At 50.0% G+C, this 16,426-nt stretch overlaps 1 protein-coding gene across 4 annotated transcripts in view; it reads right to left on the bottom strand.

The window, feature by feature from the left end:
• Positions 1–3,619: 3,619 nt before the first annotated feature.
• The window catches only part of ATG13 (autophagy related 13), a 54,812-nt gene continuing 42,005 nt past the window's right edge, over positions 3,620–16,426 (bottom strand). For 2 of the 4 annotated variants that reach the window (XM_049779669.1, XM_049779670.1), the window contains 7 exons: positions 12,603–12,713; positions 12,073–12,209; positions 9,506–9,620; positions 8,198–8,275; positions 7,916–8,032; positions 6,862–6,990; positions 3,620–5,379 (listed from right to left, as the gene is read on the bottom strand). In XM_049779669.1, the coding sequence (XP_049635626.1) occupies positions 5,302–5,379; positions 6,862–6,990; positions 7,916–8,032; positions 8,198–8,275; positions 9,506–9,620; positions 12,073–12,209; positions 12,603–12,713 (765 nt within the window). In that variant the 3' untranslated portion in view covers positions 3,620–5,301. Of the gene's footprint in view, positions 5,380–6,861; positions 6,991–7,915; positions 8,033–8,197; positions 8,276–9,505; positions 9,621–12,072; positions 12,210–12,602; positions 12,714–13,501; positions 13,601–16,426 lie in introns of all 4 variants that reach the window. The other 2 variants (XM_049779672.1, XM_049779671.1) reach the window with 2 other exon arrangements.

Genomic DNA, 16,426 nt, shown 5'->3' with positions numbered 1-16,426 from the left:
ACCCCATGAATCCCAGAGAGTGTATGTGTATGTGTGTGTCTGTGTGTGTGTGTCTGTGTGTGTCTGTGTGTGTGTGTCAATAACCAAGACTCACAGCATCCTAGCCAAAGGTGATGCCTTCCTCCTATTGGGGTCCTGGGCGGCAGAGCAGACTTTGCTCACCCTGATGGTCCCCCCCAGGCTAAGTAAGTTTCAGCCACTTCCCCAAGATGCATCTCCCCAACTGACGATTGACACCCCTCATTCTAGTGTATCCCTTAGATTTGGCCCTGGGGAACCCCTTTCCTGGAGCCTCTTCTTTCCCAGTCAGGGACGGGCCTGAACAGAATCGCTGAGGGGCTTTAGGGGGAGGCCTTTACTGAAATTCAGCCCCCAGTTCAGGGCCTGCCCTCCCTGGTGTCTCCCTGCCTGAGAGGCAGCTGTCTCCCAATTCTGAGTGTGGACTAGCCTGTGCTTTCTACTCCCTTTTTATGTCAGTGCTGTAGACTTGTAGAGCCTTGTGGCTTGACTTGGCCTTTTTGGGGAGCATCACATCAACCCTGGGGTGCCCTGAATCTGTTCGCAGTCACACAGCCTGACTTCCCGGCACCAATCATGTATTTCACCTTTGCACTTTTGTATTTCAATAAAAACATGAAAAACTGCCCAGCTGGCATGGGTCTATAAATGGGGCCACAGAAAGAAGAGCAAAGGGGGGGGGGGGCGGAGAAATAGCATGGAGGTAAGTCATTTGCCTGGCATGCAGAAGGACGGTGTTTCGAATCCTGGCATCCTATATGGTCCCCCGTGCCTACCAGGGGCGATTTCTGAGCGTAGAGCCAGGAGTAACCCCTGAGCACTGCCAGGTGTGACCCAAAACCAAAAATCAAAAACAAAAAGAGCAAAGGGGCCTCCGGTACTCCCCACCCAGATCAGATGTCACCTTTCAGTAGATAGGAGGCTTAGGTTCAGTGGATGGTCCACCCAAAGCCTGGATTAGCCTCTGAGCACTGAGGGCTGTGTCCCCCAAATGAAACAGCACAAATGTGTGGTGTCTAGCGTACCTAGTGTCTGAGTGACCCTTATCTCAGGTAGATGGCTTGACGGGCCCAACCTGGCATCACAGGTGGGGTTGGAGCCCTCCCCAACCCATCTGTCCTTGGCATGTCAGGAGCCTCCTGCTGGCCGTGCCTCAGAGGTGTCTTACTACCCACAGCCTTTCCCTGCTATAGGTTTGTTTTCAAAGTTAAGGTGGTGGAGAGGTGTGGCCATTGCCATGGTACAGTGGATAAGGTGTTTACTTTGTATTCAACCAGGTTTGATCTCTTTGTCCCATAAAATGATCCCCTGGAGTTTTTTTTTTTTTTTTGGTTGTTGTTTCATTTTGTTTTTTGTATTTGGGCCACACCGTGACACTCCCGGCTATGCGCTCAGAAATCGCTCCTGGCTCAGGGACCATTTGGGATGCCAGGATTGAACCCAGGTCTGTCCTGGGTCAAAGCAAATGCCCTAATAGCTCTGCCCCCCCCCCTTTCCCCCTGGAGAATTTTTGTGACATGCATTTTGGACTATTTTTGGGGTGCACACCCAGTGGTGCTCAGGAGTTAGTTACCCTGGCTCGGCACTCAGAAATCACTCCTGGCAGGCTTGGGGAACCATATGGATACCAGAGATTGAACCCGTGTTGGCCCTGTGCAAGGCAAACACCTACCCACTGTGCTATCACTTGGCCCCACATCTTGCCACTTTCTTTTTTTTTTTTTTTTTTTTTTGGTTTTTGGGCCACACCCAGCGATGCTCAGGGGTTACTCCTGGCTGTCTGCTCAGAAATAGCTCCTGGCAGGCACCGGGGACCATATGGGACACCGGGATTCGAACCAACCACCTTTGGTCCTGGATCGGCTGCTTGCAAGGCAAACGCCGCTGTGCTATCTCTCCGGGCCCATCTTGCCACTTTCTAAGAAGTTAGTTATTTTAAAGGTGGGACAGGATTTCACTGGGTACAGTGGGCAGTGGTCAAGGCTGGGTTCCTGCTGGCTGCTGTTTGCTGAATTCAATAAGGAGGCCCTCTTGGCTTCAGCTGGGCCTGTTTTTTGGGGGGGACAGGGGAGGAGTGTTGGGCCACACCCACATGCTCGGGGTTTGCTCCAGCCCCAATGAGCTTTTCCCCCCCTCCTGGTTGCCCCTGGGCTCAGGAGCCTGATCAGAGCACAAGAGCAAGAAAAAATATTTTTGTTTGGGGGTCACAATCGGCAGTAAGTATCCAGGATTAATTCACAGCTTGGTGCTCAGGAGTGCTCCCTATAGAGCAACAGGGATCGAATCTGGGCCTCCTGCATGTGAAGCAGGGGCTCTCTCCATAGTGCTGTTCCATGGTGCTATAAACAGACAGTGACCTTCCTCCAGGCAGCCACAACAGGCTCTGTTGTGGCCTCAGAGGCTCTGCCTAGCTCTAGGCTGGAAGCCGCTCAGCGCAGAGGCAGTGACCCAGGAAATCAGCACAGGAGACTGGAGAGCTGTTTACTAGGCTGGGCTCCTGGCAGGGCCTTTGCTGAGTGACGCAAAAAGCCAGTTTACCAGGCCTTAGAGGCAGCCCGTCTGGGGTGTAGTGAGATGTTTTAAAGGAGTAGGACACCATTGTTAGGTTGGGAGAAACCAAATGCTGTTTGGGGATTCTAACAGAAAATGGGGTTGCAGGGGACAGCCTGTAGTACTTCTGATCAGGTTTATTGGTGTCACACGTGCAGCCTTTTGAACTAAAGCTCTGGGGCCCTATTTTGTCCCACATGGGGACAGAATCAAATGGTTATTTTTGGGGGTCACACCTGGAGGTGCTTAGTATAATCTCTTCGGCTCCTTTTCTTTTTGGTTCGTATACTTGGAGGTATTCAGGGACAGTTCTTTCTGGTGCTCACTCCTAGAGGCGCTCATGGGGAAAGGTGGGATATCATGCCATGCTGGGGCTAGCATGTGGGGTTACACCCATCCAAAATGTATCCTCTGCAGCTCTTTGAGTTGTCTCCCTGACCTCATATAAAATTTTCAAAGCACAATCTGGTCAGTCCTAGAGCCTGGCTCGTGTATGTGGGCAAGGGCTTGCTGTCAGCAGTGGCCATGGTGGGCAGGCAAACCAACTCTGGTCTCTAGAAGCTCCTCTGTCTTGGGGCAGACAGAAGGTGCCTTTGTGGGGCTGAGGGCAGCTGTGGCTTGATCTCTGCAGGACAGCCCTTGCCTGGCTCAAGTTCCCTTCCCCCCACCCTAACTCCAGCTGTTTCCAACTTAATACAGCTAAACTAGTCTGCATCTACTGCTTTTCCCATTGACCCTTATTTTGCCAGGTCCATCATCCCCTCTGCCATAGCACACCTCACCCTCAGCTGCAGACAGATCCTGCCCACTTCGGGAGACCCACTTGTCCCATGGTTTCTTCTAGTGGGTATCCTTGTGCAGGCAGTGCTGCTGTAGTGAACTTGCTTGCACCTCCCACAGAGGCAATTTCACACCCAGGGTAGCCAGGGGAAAGACCAATCCCTGTTCCCTCAGTGAGCCTGACTGCCCTTCAGAGAGAGAGGGGGGCAGGCCCCTCACACTATGCAGAAGGGCAGGCAGTGGGAAGGAATGTCACCAACTTACAAAACAGGAAAGTACAGAAAAAATTTATTGGAAATCTCGAATACATCTTAAATTATAGCTCAATCTTTCCAACATGGCGGGCTGGAGGAGCAAGAGGGCTCTCATCTGGGCACAGGTGACCGAGCCAGGCCTGTCCCAGGGAAGGTGCGAGGTCAGGCCAGAGTGGGCCTGGGGAACACGACCAGCCCCAACAATGGGACCAACTCATGGGGCCCATGCCCTGGCCTTTCGGTGATGGGGTCCTGAAGGCTGTGTCCTACAGACCATGACCACGAGCCAGAGAACTATGCTGGACTTTTCCATGCAAGGCCTCGGCAGCATCTGATATTGGGAGGGGAGTGGGAGGCAACCCTCAGCAATGTACCCAAGCCTTTAGGCACAGGTTTGGAGGCCACAGTTGGACGTGGCACATTTTTTCGTGACAGCCAAAGGGTCACAGGCAGCTGGCCAGCAATAGGAACGCGTGCTCCACTGCAGAACAGCTGCCATGCTGAGTAAATCCAAAGAAGACTGGGGAGGCGGTAGATGGGAGAAACAGTCAGGAGGTGAGGCACTTGACTTGCTCTGCTTACTCTACAAGGAAGCAAGTCAACTCTGGCAACCAGGCCCAGATGCAGGAGGAAATAAGCCATGACCCAACCCTAGAAACAGGAACAAGTGGCACAGAGAGGGGCCCTGTCTGATCTCACGCATGCTACATAGCACGACTCTGGATCATCAATGCATTTAGCACCCAGGACTCCCCAGGCTGCTGAAATGGATGGTTAGTGTGTGGAAGCCGGAGCCAGATTCTAAGCTCTTACCAGGAACAAGTCTGTGGTGTGTTTTGTATGTTCCAGGAGAAGCCTGTCGTCAGTTCAAATGCAGCATGTCTGGAGGTTCTGCTGCCCATGGCCAGTACTATATTCAGGCAAAGCCTGCTAGCTCACGGAGGAAGAACCTGAGAGCAGCACCCGGAGTCTGAGGAGCCTCTTTGTGAGGCCCTGCCCGGGGAATGACCCTCTACCTTCCCCCGTGAACACCTCTAGCCTCCAAAAGTATTTCCTCTATAAAATATCTGATCCTCTGAAGGTAATAAATATTTGCATGTTCTGGGATAAGGAGCAGTGACAGGGGAGGGAGGAGAGGCGGGGACTGTCTCTGGGAGCGAAGAAGCTGAGCACAGGCAGCCGCCAGGGCTGCTCAGAACTCTTTGCGGTGGGGTTCTCACCAAATCGGTTGGGCAGGAGGCCTGTCATATTGCCCAAGGTGCAGGCACAGGGGCCAGGGAGAGAGGGAAGATTCTAGAACGAAGGGAGAGGACAAAGAGCCAGGATGGTGCCTTTCTTCTTTCTGCCCCACATCAGCTCAGGGCCACCAGTTGGCAATGTCAAAGGGTTTGCAGGGAGTGGTAGATGTGGGGGCAGCTGCAGGATAGGTCCCGGGTGGCAGGCTGGCAGCAGGAGGAATGGTTTCGGGAAGCAGTTGGTGACAGCAGTGGAAGCGGATGGCCCTGCTGAGGGTCCTTAAGTGGCTGGAGGAGGAGTCAGCCCTCCCAAAAGCTCGAATGGAGCCTCAGCGTCTCCAGGGGGCCACCCAGCCTCTCCTCCACTTGATGTGGGGCAAGACAGGGAGCAGCTGACAGTGGTAAGGAGGCTCCTGGCCTCGTGGGATGGCAAGAAGGGAGTACTGCTGGGACTTGATACAACTTTACTGCAGGGTTTCTACAAAGGCATCAAATTCTCGAACATTCTTCTCGTGCACAGCCAGCTTCTCCGGGAGTGAGTCCTGCAGTGGGAGGGGAGGCAAATGCTGTTTATTCGGGGAGACCCTTGAAGAGGTCACCAGCCCAATCACCATGAGGGCTAGCTGCTGTGGGCTTCTGTCTACCAGGTGTCTTTGGGTGTCAGGGAGAGAAAAAGAGACCAGGACCTAAGGGGCATGAAGTCCCACATTTGACCGCACCAGCAGGAAAGCATCACAGGCTGGTGTGAGATGGATTTGAGGAAGTGACAGCAAGAAGCAAGTGCTCTGAAAGTCTGAAAGCCACATTAGGAGGGATCACAGCCCACCCTGGATGGATGTTAGAACCCTTCGAGGCATGTGAACCCAACTTGGTGAGAGCAGCACAACAAAGGAAAGAAAATGGAACAAAGAGAAGAAAACGAAACCTGAAAGGGCAATCACTGTCCTAGAAGGACAACTCTGGTAAAGGATGGAGCCTAACTCAGGGGGTACAGCCACGAGTGGGTACACCTCTTTCAGATAGTCAAAATTTATGGCAAAGAACTTAGAAAAGTGTAGGGCCCCTAGAAAGTCTCAATAAATGGCAAAGTGGGAGGGCGAGGGCTACAGAGGAAAGGTGGGGGAAAGCTCAATGGACTGAGCACCCAAGTTTGATCCCCGGCACTGCATGATCCCCTGAGTATCCCCTGAATTAACCCCCAAGCACAGAGCCGGAAATAACCCCTGAACAAAACTGGGTATGGCCCTCCCCACAAACAAAACTCAGTAATATTAATGCTATTTCTGTATTGCTACTGAATCTGTTTTCCTTTTTCTTTTTGTTTTATCGTTTGTTTGTTTTTTGGGTCACACCTGGCAGCACTCAGAGGTTACTCCTAGCTCTACACTCAGAAATAGTTCCTGGCAGGCTCAGAGGACCATATAGGATGCCAGGATTCAAACCACCGTCCTTCTGCATGCAAGGCAAATGCCTTACCTCCATGCTTTCTCTTTGGCCCTGAGCCTGCTTTTCTTCCAGCAAATAAAGCACGATTCTTCCTCTCTGCCTATTCCTTGAGCTAGTTCCCTGATTCCGATAGGCAGAGGATCACAGCATGGAGGTGTGGACAGGGAGTGGGAGGACTAGGAAGTGACAATAAGGATTGGTCTGGAATTACTTGGCTGGACCCGAACACTGTGTTCTGAGAGGATGAGGTCATCAAGGAAAGGACAAGATGACCCAAGCATGCGCCTGGACTCCTTCTGCCCTCTCTGCTGGCAGCTGCCTGGCAAGCTGCCCAGAGGAACAGAGCCAGCTGGAGCAGCCAAGTCAAGTGGCACTGGCCATGTGTAAGGAGCACAGAGCAGAGGAGAAAGCGAGGAGTAGAGAGAATGACCAATACCTGAGTGGGGGTAAACCACTGGGGTGACTGTGGGGACGGGGAAGTTGGGGAGCCAGAGCAGTAGTGGGAGGACACTTCTGGGATGGTTGGGGGTCTAGGGAGAACAGAGGATGGGGTGAGGAAAGGGAAGGCATGTTCATACCAAGTCCTCGGCCATGGACTGTGCCCCGATATCAATGGAGAGGCTGCTCAGCTGAGGGGGGTTCTGAAATTCACGGTAGAAGGTCCCCAAGTCCATCGGAAGAATATCGTCTTTAGAAAATGCCGGTTTCTGGGGAAAAAAAAAGAGAGAGTTTACTCCAGGCTCTGCCTTTCATGATTACTCCTGGGGACTATATAAAGACAATATTGGGGGACAATATAAGGTTCTGGGGATTGAACCTGAGTCAGATACATGAATAGCAAATGCCCTACCTGCTGTATAATCTCTCCAGCCCAGCACAAGAAACTCCAAATTTCCTTACAAAAAAAATTTTTTTTTTTTTGGTTTTTGGGTCACACACGGCAGCACTCAGGGGCTCCTACTGGCTTTATGCTCAGAAATCGATCCTGGCAGGCTCAGGGAACCATATGGGATGCCAGGATTCGAACCACCGTCCTTCTGCATGCAAGGCAAACACCTTACCGCTGTGCTATCTCTCCAGCCCCTCCTTACAAATTTTTACTAAAGACATACAAAATATCTTCTCTGGAGTCAAAAAGAGGACTCAAAGCTGTGTGTGCACAAGACAACAGGAGGCTCAGATTCCATCCCTGGTACCCTACAATCACCTAGGGTGGGGCTATTCTGACTAAAGTGTGAGAAGTCCCTGAACATGACTGGCTGTACCCCCAACACACAAAAACAAAACTACAGTGGGAAAGGTGCTTGCTTTGCACTCACTGACCAGGTTCTATCCCTGGCATCCCCTGAGCACCACCAGGAATGATCCCTAAGTGCAGAACCAGAAGTAAGCCCTGAGCACCACAGGGTGTGGCCCCGAAACCAAACCAATCCAAACATGTCTCCTACAAGAGGCCATTGGAGGCAGGACTCCCATAGAGACTGCGCTGCTGAGGAAATTCAGATCCAATTCCTACAATTTGCATGGCCCAATGGACCCAGCAGGAAATTCCTGTTCAGGGTATGGAGAGCACCTCTATGGGAGGATTCTTCCCAGAGCAGGAGAGGTTCATGGAGAGTCCCAGGAACTTACAAAGTCAACCATGACAAAGTCGTCTTGCGCGTTCCCACCACTACCACCGCTGGATCCGTCCGAGTGAAGACTGCCCTGAAGAGGGGACGCAGCGCTGGGGGACTCAGGAGGGTTCACCTGTGTCAGGGTTGGACAGAGGTAGGATTTGGGCCTGAGCACCGTGCAAACTGTGGGAGCACTCTGGGGGCTACTAACCCCAGAGCCCAGGCAGGGAGGATCAGAGGTCACCCCGGAAACATGAACCCATAGGGCAACAGAGACTGGAGCCAAGGCAAGGCTCACCATAGGGTCGGCGTCTTCCAACTCTAAATTCTTCGGAGCGAACATGGCAAAGGGTATGTCCAAACTGGTCAGGGTAACCTGGAAAGACACAAGAGAGCACTGATGCTGCCTTGGCCACCTCACACACCTGGGAAAAACAGGTTGCCCAACATTCTCTGTCTACCAGGTATCATATCATCCCACCACAGCACAAGGAAGGGGTGAGCAAAGAACCCGGGAATTCAGCCTAAAATTCTGACTGAAGTTGTCAGTAACAACTGAACTACAATGGCCGAGTTGAGAAGGAGCTGGAGTCTTCCTTAGAATGAGGCAACAACACCGAATGAGAAGAAGGGTCACCCTTGTGCATGTGCACGCACACACACACATATACCTCCTTGTAAACACACAAGTTGGTGCAACTGGTTTTCACTCCATTCAGGATAACTCTTTTGCTTGTACTCATCACTCATAAACTGGAAGTACCTCTTTTTTTTTTTTTTTTTTTGGCCACACCCGGCGGTGCTCAGGGGTTACTCCTGGCTGTCTGCTCAGAAATAGCTCCTGGCAGGCACGGGGGACCATATGGGACACCGGGATTCAAACCAAACACCTTTGGTCCTGGATCGGCTGCTTGCAAGGGAAACGCCACTGTGCTATCTCTCCGGGCCCAACTGGAAGTACCTCTTGATTGGTTCCCCACCCCTACCTGTTCTCCACCCAAAAGGGTGGTCTTGCCCTTCCCAAAACAGGGAGAAGCTGCTTGTGGTTTCGGGTTCCACAGCTAGCCTATCTTTTTTTTTTTTTTTTTTTTTTGGTTTTTGGGTCACACCTGGCAGTGCTCAGGGGTTATTCCTGGCTCCAGGCTCAGAAATTGCTCCTGGCAGGCACAGGGGACCATATGGGGCGCCGGGATTCGAACCGATGACCTCCTGCATGAAAGGCAAACGCCTTACCTCCATAGCTAGCCTATCTTTTGCTAGTGAGTGGAGAGCTAGTAGTGGAAGTTTCCTGAACCTGATTTATCCTTGTCAACCTTGTGTAGATTAAATGCTGTGTCGCTGTTGCTTGCAGACCCAGGCTCCCCAATTGGCATGAGGCTTCCACTACATACACACACACACACACACACACATACAACACACACACACAAAACACACACACACACACACACACTCTCCAACCCATCAAATCTCAGTCAGAGTTTACTTATACACACACAGGAACTCTAAGCGGGGGAGTGTCACCTTGTAAACACAGATATAGACACACCCACCCACTGGGACTCAGTGGTTCAGATTTCAGGGGTGACAGTGACAGCAAATTCACCTGGTTGATGGGTTTGTTGACAAAAGCGCCAACTTTTCGGACAAAGATGGTCTCCAAGACATCATGGGGAGAGGCCCGTCCCTCACTGCTGTTTGATACAGTTTCAGTGTCCTCACTGGAAGAGAAAGGGAAGGTTAGTGCGCCACCACAGCACCACTCCCTACAGCACCCCCAGTCCATGGTGAGTCTGGCTTCGTCTGGCTGCAGGAATATTTTCCTTGGATCAGACAGTGCTCAGGATGGGGCCTGGGCTTCACACACTCAAGTGCTCCCCCGATGAGCAATCCCTGTCTGCTTCACCCTCCCTTTTTGAGCAGAGTAGTTGACCACTTCTCACAGAGCCAAAAAAATCTTCATTTGTGAATGGAATTGTGTTATAAATATGTGACACACACATTTTTTACTTTTTTTGGGGGGAATCATACACAGCAGCGCTCAGGGGTTACTCCTGGCTCTTCGCTCAGAAATCGCCCCTGGCAGGCTCTGGGGACCATATAAGATGCTGGGATTCGAACCACAGTCTTTCTGCATACTAGGCAAACATCTTACCTGCTATTTCTCCAGCCCCAACATTTTTTATTTTTAAAAAAAAATTGATGGCGGGGACCGGAGAAATAGCACAGCGGTAAGGTGTTTGCCTTTCATTCGGAAGGACAGTGGTTCAAATCCCGGCATCCCATATGGTCCCCCCGAGCCTGCTGGGGGTGATTTCTGAGCATAGAGTGAGAAGTATCCCCTGAGCACTGCCGGATGTGACCCAAAAACAAAAACAAAAACAAAAACAAAAACAAAAACAAAAAAAAAAAAAAAGGAAAAGAAAAATCGATGGGGGTTAGCCAGAAAGACAGCTCAATAGATGTGGTCTAAACATCAGAACTTGAGCTCAATCCCCAGCATGACAAGGCCAACAAAACCCTGCTTCCTGTATGGCAGAATCCAGGCAGCTCTGTAAGTTTGGCCCCAAACACTGAATCATTTGGCTCAGCCCTGGGTCCCCTGCAGCTCACTCTCAGTACAGAACTATACCTAGCAATTCCAAGGATCACGCCCTTGGTCTTGACAGAGGCAATGGTACTAAAATAAAATGGTAAAATGGAAAAAAAAAAGGTAAAATGGAACAGAAATAAACAACCTCAAATAGAAAACATTTAGCAATCATTCACACTGCAAGTATCCATGATAAATAACTGCCATTTTAATTTTCCCCAGATATCCTTTACCCAATCAGCCCTCCCTGCTAAAAGCTGGACATAGAATCCCAGGCCTCACACAGCCAAGGCCAGTGTATGACCCCTGAGCTCCATCCGGGCTGTCAAGATCTCTGAAGGACACTGGGGGACTCCAAGTAGGACAAACGATTGAACCATTGGAGACCAGACCAGTAATCAGAGCTGGGACATGAAAGTTCCTCAGGCCAGAAGCAAGGCTCCAGGGTAGAGTGATAACAGAGAGCTGCCATCCTGAGAAAAGCCTGGCATGTCCAATAAACAAACACAAAAACAAACCTAAAAAACCCAATACCAGGGCTCCAAGTGGGGAGGTTCTGGCAGCCCCTTTAGCTCTCACCCCCAGGCCTGATCCTAGGCTTCTCCCACCAAGCACAGGGTAGAGGCTCAGGAAATGAAAGTATAAAACCACTGCCAGACTTTCCTTTGATCATCTAAGGGGAAGGGAGGAGAGAACAGCAGTTGGGAAACCACAACAGAGTCATTACTCTCTTGATGGGCAACACAGACCTTCCCAAGCAAGGGCCCTCCCACTACTCCCCCACAGGGGGGACTGAAAACAAAAATCCTACCTGGGATTTCTATTATCTAGGTCACTTAGGAGGTAGCAGGCCATTCATCCATGTCATTATCTCTGGGACTTTTCAGTCAAGGGAGGTCAGGCCAGCCCCGGCCCGCCTCAGCTTCCCCTGGAAGATGCCCAAAAACTATGGCAAGACTGAGGCCTCTCCCAGCACAGGGAACGTGGCAGGCCTCACCATCCTGACAGCTAAGTGCTCTTAGAAAAGTGTCTTATTCCATGTGAGGCCTCTCATCGGTACAAAGGGGAAACAGTGGTGATCTCTGTGGGCTGGGTTACAACTCTCACTTCTACCCAATCTGTGTCTTTCATAATTTGAATGTAAAGAAAGTCTTACTTCTGCAATCAGAAAGCCAAAAGTTAAAAAAAAAATTAGGGAAATATGTAGTCCCAGACTTCAGGATGGTGGTAAATACCCTGTTCTGGGCCTCTGGAGAATACAAAGGAACAATTCTTCCCAGGGAATGAATCACAGGGTAAGAAAAGCACATCTGAGAACTTCTTTACAGAAGACAGGCAAGTGAGCAAGGCCAAGGCCTGCTGTGGGTTAGGGGTGAAGCCTCAGGCCTCCTTCCTCACATACCAAAAGCAAAAGGAAGATACTGATCGGAACTCGGAGTTTGGGCTCCTCCACAAAGGCCAGGCATGAGCCAATGCGGAGGGCTGCTCCTCACAAACACCAAATAAGCACATGTGGCAAGAAGCCACTAGCCAGCATCATGATGTGGTACTGTGTGGAGCCTGGCTGGGAACTAACTCACCTGCTGGATGGCGTGGCGGTTCCGTGGACCCCGTCGGAAGGGGTGTAGGTTGCCAATCTCTCCTGATCAGCCTGGGCACCGTGGGCAGGCTGGTTGGGAGCAAGAGGAATCCCACCTTCCTTCCCGGGAACCATCAGCTTTAGGGGGAAAAAAGGGGGAAAAGTCAGTAAATTCTATCAGCGTCAAGCAGGAGGGGACTCTCGAGGCCTATCAGGATGGGGAGAAGCATTTCCTATCCCCAATGCTGCCACCAAGTGGTGTTAGGAAAGACAGCAGCTTTACTTTCTTGGAGGCTGAGTGGGAGGGAGACATGAAGGGAGATGACTGACTTCAACAGAGGGAATAAGAGAGAAGGAAGGAGCTGCTTCCCTTCTCCATCACTCTAGCACTCCAAAGTCAGAGAAGAGCTTTGCCTCCGAACACAGAGAACTACATTTGAAGCCCCAAAGGCTCTGCAAATTAACAAGCTCAGGATCATGGAGGCAGCACAACAAACCCCAGGGTGCATCCCTTCTTTAAAAAACAAATACCTGGTGAGGGTGAGTGGCATTTAGGCCAGCAGCAAACACTACTGGATAAGCCAGGTCAGCTGATCCAACGCCCAGGGCAGCAGGCTGATAGGAAAGGCGAGAGCTTGAGAGCTAAGCAAGAGAAAAACAAAGAGGGGAAGAGAAAAGGAGGAGGAAGAAACAGGCAATCATAGAATGTGACTGATAATTAAGATTGGCAGAGGGAAGGCCAGATTCTGGGGTCTGGGGGATGCTCACCCAGAGAAGGTGGGCAAAAGGGCTAGAGATAGAGAAGCTCCCTGCTCTGAAGCCTCCCAAGGTCTCCAATGAGTGTCCTGTCCCTCCTCTCCCCAGAACTCAGCTAACTGGGGTCCAGTCCAGCATAGGGAGCATAGGCCCAGGCACAACCAGGAGCATCAGCCTTTCAGGGTCATTCCACTTTCTTCTTTGTCCTTAAGGTCCCTTTGAAACTGAAGGCAGCTTCTCTGCTCACACCCTCCTCCATCACCCTGGGGAAGAGGGTTTCTATTTATGTTTTTTAAAAAAAGCCGGGCTACCACTCTTGGACTGTTTATTTGGAAATAAGATATAAATAACTTCATGTATTCTTCACATCAATAGGAAGAAGAGGGGGGGAGGAGGAGCAGCAAATGTGACATCTATTGGCCTTCTTGTCCAGGCAAAAATAAATACCACAGAACACTGAAAATGAAGGCAGAGGCCCTGGGTTCGAGTCCCAATTTCAGAAAAAGAGATTACAAAAAACAGTAATAAAATAAAACCCAATCACTGAGCTTCAAAAATAACCCAACAACACAGGGGAAAATTTACCTAGTGCCCTGTACCGTGAACACTAGTCTAGCTTTTCACTAGAATGATGCCACCTGATTACAAACCCCTTCTTCCCATATTGGACTCACTTGGTGGGGAAAGGCCAGTCCTGCCATGGGGACCCTCAGGGTGTCCGTCACCACAGGAGTAGGACTCTGAAAATGTGCCTTTGTGACAGTAAACACACACTGTGCAGAAACACACAGAGACAGGAGAAACAAGAGAAAAAAAGAGGGGCTTAAGAAATAAGTTTTTAAAAATGCTGGAATGGACAGCAGCAACAGAGGCACAAAGGTGAGTCAGGAGTGAAGCAGGAAAAGCCACCCAACTGCCTTCCCTAAGACGACCACCTGGCAGGGTCCCAAGAAACACATCTGTCCTGGGGTGCTCCCAGCACGCAGGGGCAGCAGCAAACAAAGCTTAGGCAAGCTGGGTACAACACAGAATGCCTGGCCTCATCTACCCAGCTTGAGAGGACACATGGAGGTATCCCACAGACATGGGGGTGCTGGATGGACGTGGCTAAGGATGCTGAGCCTGTCATGAGACTGAGGTCTTTCTACAGGAACCTGGAAGCTGCAGGGACAATTGTTGTGTGTCAACAAGAATTTTACAACATTCAGGCACACTGTCCTCCAGCATCCCAGGGGGGGGGGGGGGAGAGAGAGAGAGAGAGAGAGAGAGAGAGAGAGAGAGAGAGAGATAGTGTGTGTGTGTGTGTGTGTGTCTGACTTAGATGAGAGTGTGTGTGTGTGTGTGTGTGTGTGTGTGTGTGTGTCTGACTTAGATGAAGTTGATAGGGGGGTTACATAAGAAGAACATAAATTTACTGGACTATAGCAAAAACTCAAACACCAAGTTGTTTGTGTGTGTGTGTATGACTTAGATGAAGTTGATAGGGGGGTTACATCAGAAGAACATAAATTTACTGGACTATAGCAAAAACTCAAACACCAAGTTGTTTGACAATCATACAAGTTCCTAGTAAGCCATGGTACAATTTGAGTATTTCTGAGATTGTTTTGGGGCTTAAGAGGGCGTGTTGGCCATATCAAGCTGTGATGACACCTTTCTTCTGGCTCTGTGCTTGGCGATCATTCCTGGTGGGTTCAGGGGATCATAAAGGGTACCGATGACTGACTAGAATTGACTATGTGCAAGACAAGTGCTCTGCCTGTTGTACTGTTTCTCTGGTCCCCGTATTTACAGGATTGGGTAGAGCCATAGTACAGTAGGTAGGGTGGTTGCCTTGCACAATTCCAACCTGGATTTAGTCTTCAGCACCACATATGGTGTCCTAGCACCATAAGAAGTGATACCTGAGTACAGAACCAGGAGTAAGCCCTGAACATAGGTGCATGTGGCCCCGAAATGAAAATTAATTATTAATTTGTAGGATTGGAGATACCTCAGAGAAAGTGATTTTCTTTGTGCTCTACCATCAAGGGTTATAATCAATTCTGCACCAAACTCTTGTCCTGATTTGCAGTACTCAGGAGTAGGAGTTGGGCTCACCTGTGGGCCCAAAGTGGTATAATTTACTTTTATCTTTGGTTTTGGCTTGGTTTTTGGGCTCATATTCAGAGGTGCTCAGGACTCACTCCTGGCTCACTATAAGGGATGCCAGGGTCGGCTACAAGGAAGGCAAATGCCCTACCTGCTGTACTATCAATCCTGCCCCTGAGGTGTGATCTACTGTTACAGGAAACTGACACCATACAAAAGAGGCTGTCCTTACAGATCCAATATATTTATGCAAATATCCTAGCTTCCTTGGACTTCTGGAGCAGGGTCAAATTTCCACTGTATCAGAGAAAAAGACCAACTGATTTGCTTAGCCCAGTTTCATTCCAGCCAATGAACATCTTTCTTTGTTGCTTATGAATCTATCTACAAGACTGCTTAATCAACATTAAGCTGGGCATATGCACATTTTTATTATCTTAGAAATATGCTAGGGGCTGGGGGCCGGGCGGTGGCGCTAAAGGTAAGGTGCCTGCCTTGCCTGCGCTAACCTTGGACGGACCGCGGTTCGATCCCCCGGTGTCCCATATGGTCCCCCAAGCCAGGAGCAACTTCTGAGCACATAGCCAGGAGTAACCCCTGAGCGTTACTGGGTGTGGCCCAAAAACCAAAAAAAAAAAAAAAAAAAAAAAAAAAAGAAATATGCTAGGGGCTGAAGCAATAGCATAGCAGGTAGGACATTTGCCTTGCACATGGCTGACCCGGGTTCAATCTCTGCCATCCCATATGGTCTCCTGAACCTGCAAGGAGTAATTTCTGAGTGAAGAGCAGGAATAACCCCTGAGTACCATCAGGTGTGGCCCCAAAACAAAAAAATAATCTAGGGGCCGGGCGGTGGCGCTGGAGGTAAGGTGCCTGCCTTGCCTGCGCTAGCCTAGGACGGACCGCGGTTCGATCCCCCGGCATCCCATATGGTCCCCCAAGCCAGGAGCGACTTCTGAGCGCATAACCAGGAGTAACCCCTGAACGTCACCGGGCGTGGCCCAAAAACCAAAAAAAAAAAAAAAAAAATCTAGTCCCATTAACATGAATTCATAATTTTGTGAGGGACTGGAGTGATAGGACAGTGGGTAGGCCAATACCTTGCTTATGGCTGACACTGGTTTGATTCCCAGCAACACATATGGTCCCCCCTCAAGCCCACCAGAAGTGAGTCCTAGGCACAGAGCTAGAAGTAACCCATGAACAATGCCAGATATAACTCCACAAAACAAAACAAAACAAAAAAACTGGGTCAATGTCATAGATGTTCAGAAGGGGACTAGTGGCTCTCTCCTTCCAGAATGAGAACACTCATGCCTACACATCCTCATGAGGAATGGGGGTCATTTCATTCTCATACCCAACTCAAAATGTTCAAGCAATTTTTCAAAAATATATTTAGCCCTACATAATTGGAACAATATAAACAATGGTCTGTGTGTTTTGCAATATCTTCTGCATATGCATATAAGTTGGCATTTGTGCTTAACTTCTGCATCAGATTAGAA

Source organism: Suncus etruscus, chromosome 9, assembly GCF_024139225.1.
Source record: "Suncus etruscus isolate mSunEtr1 chromosome 9, mSunEtr1.pri.cur, whole genome shotgun sequence".
NCBI lineage: Eukaryota > Metazoa > Chordata > Mammalia > Eulipotyphla > Soricidae > Suncus > Suncus etruscus.
The sequence above is the reverse complement of the archived record's forward strand: the minus strand, read 5'-3'. Positions and strand labels throughout refer to the sequence as shown.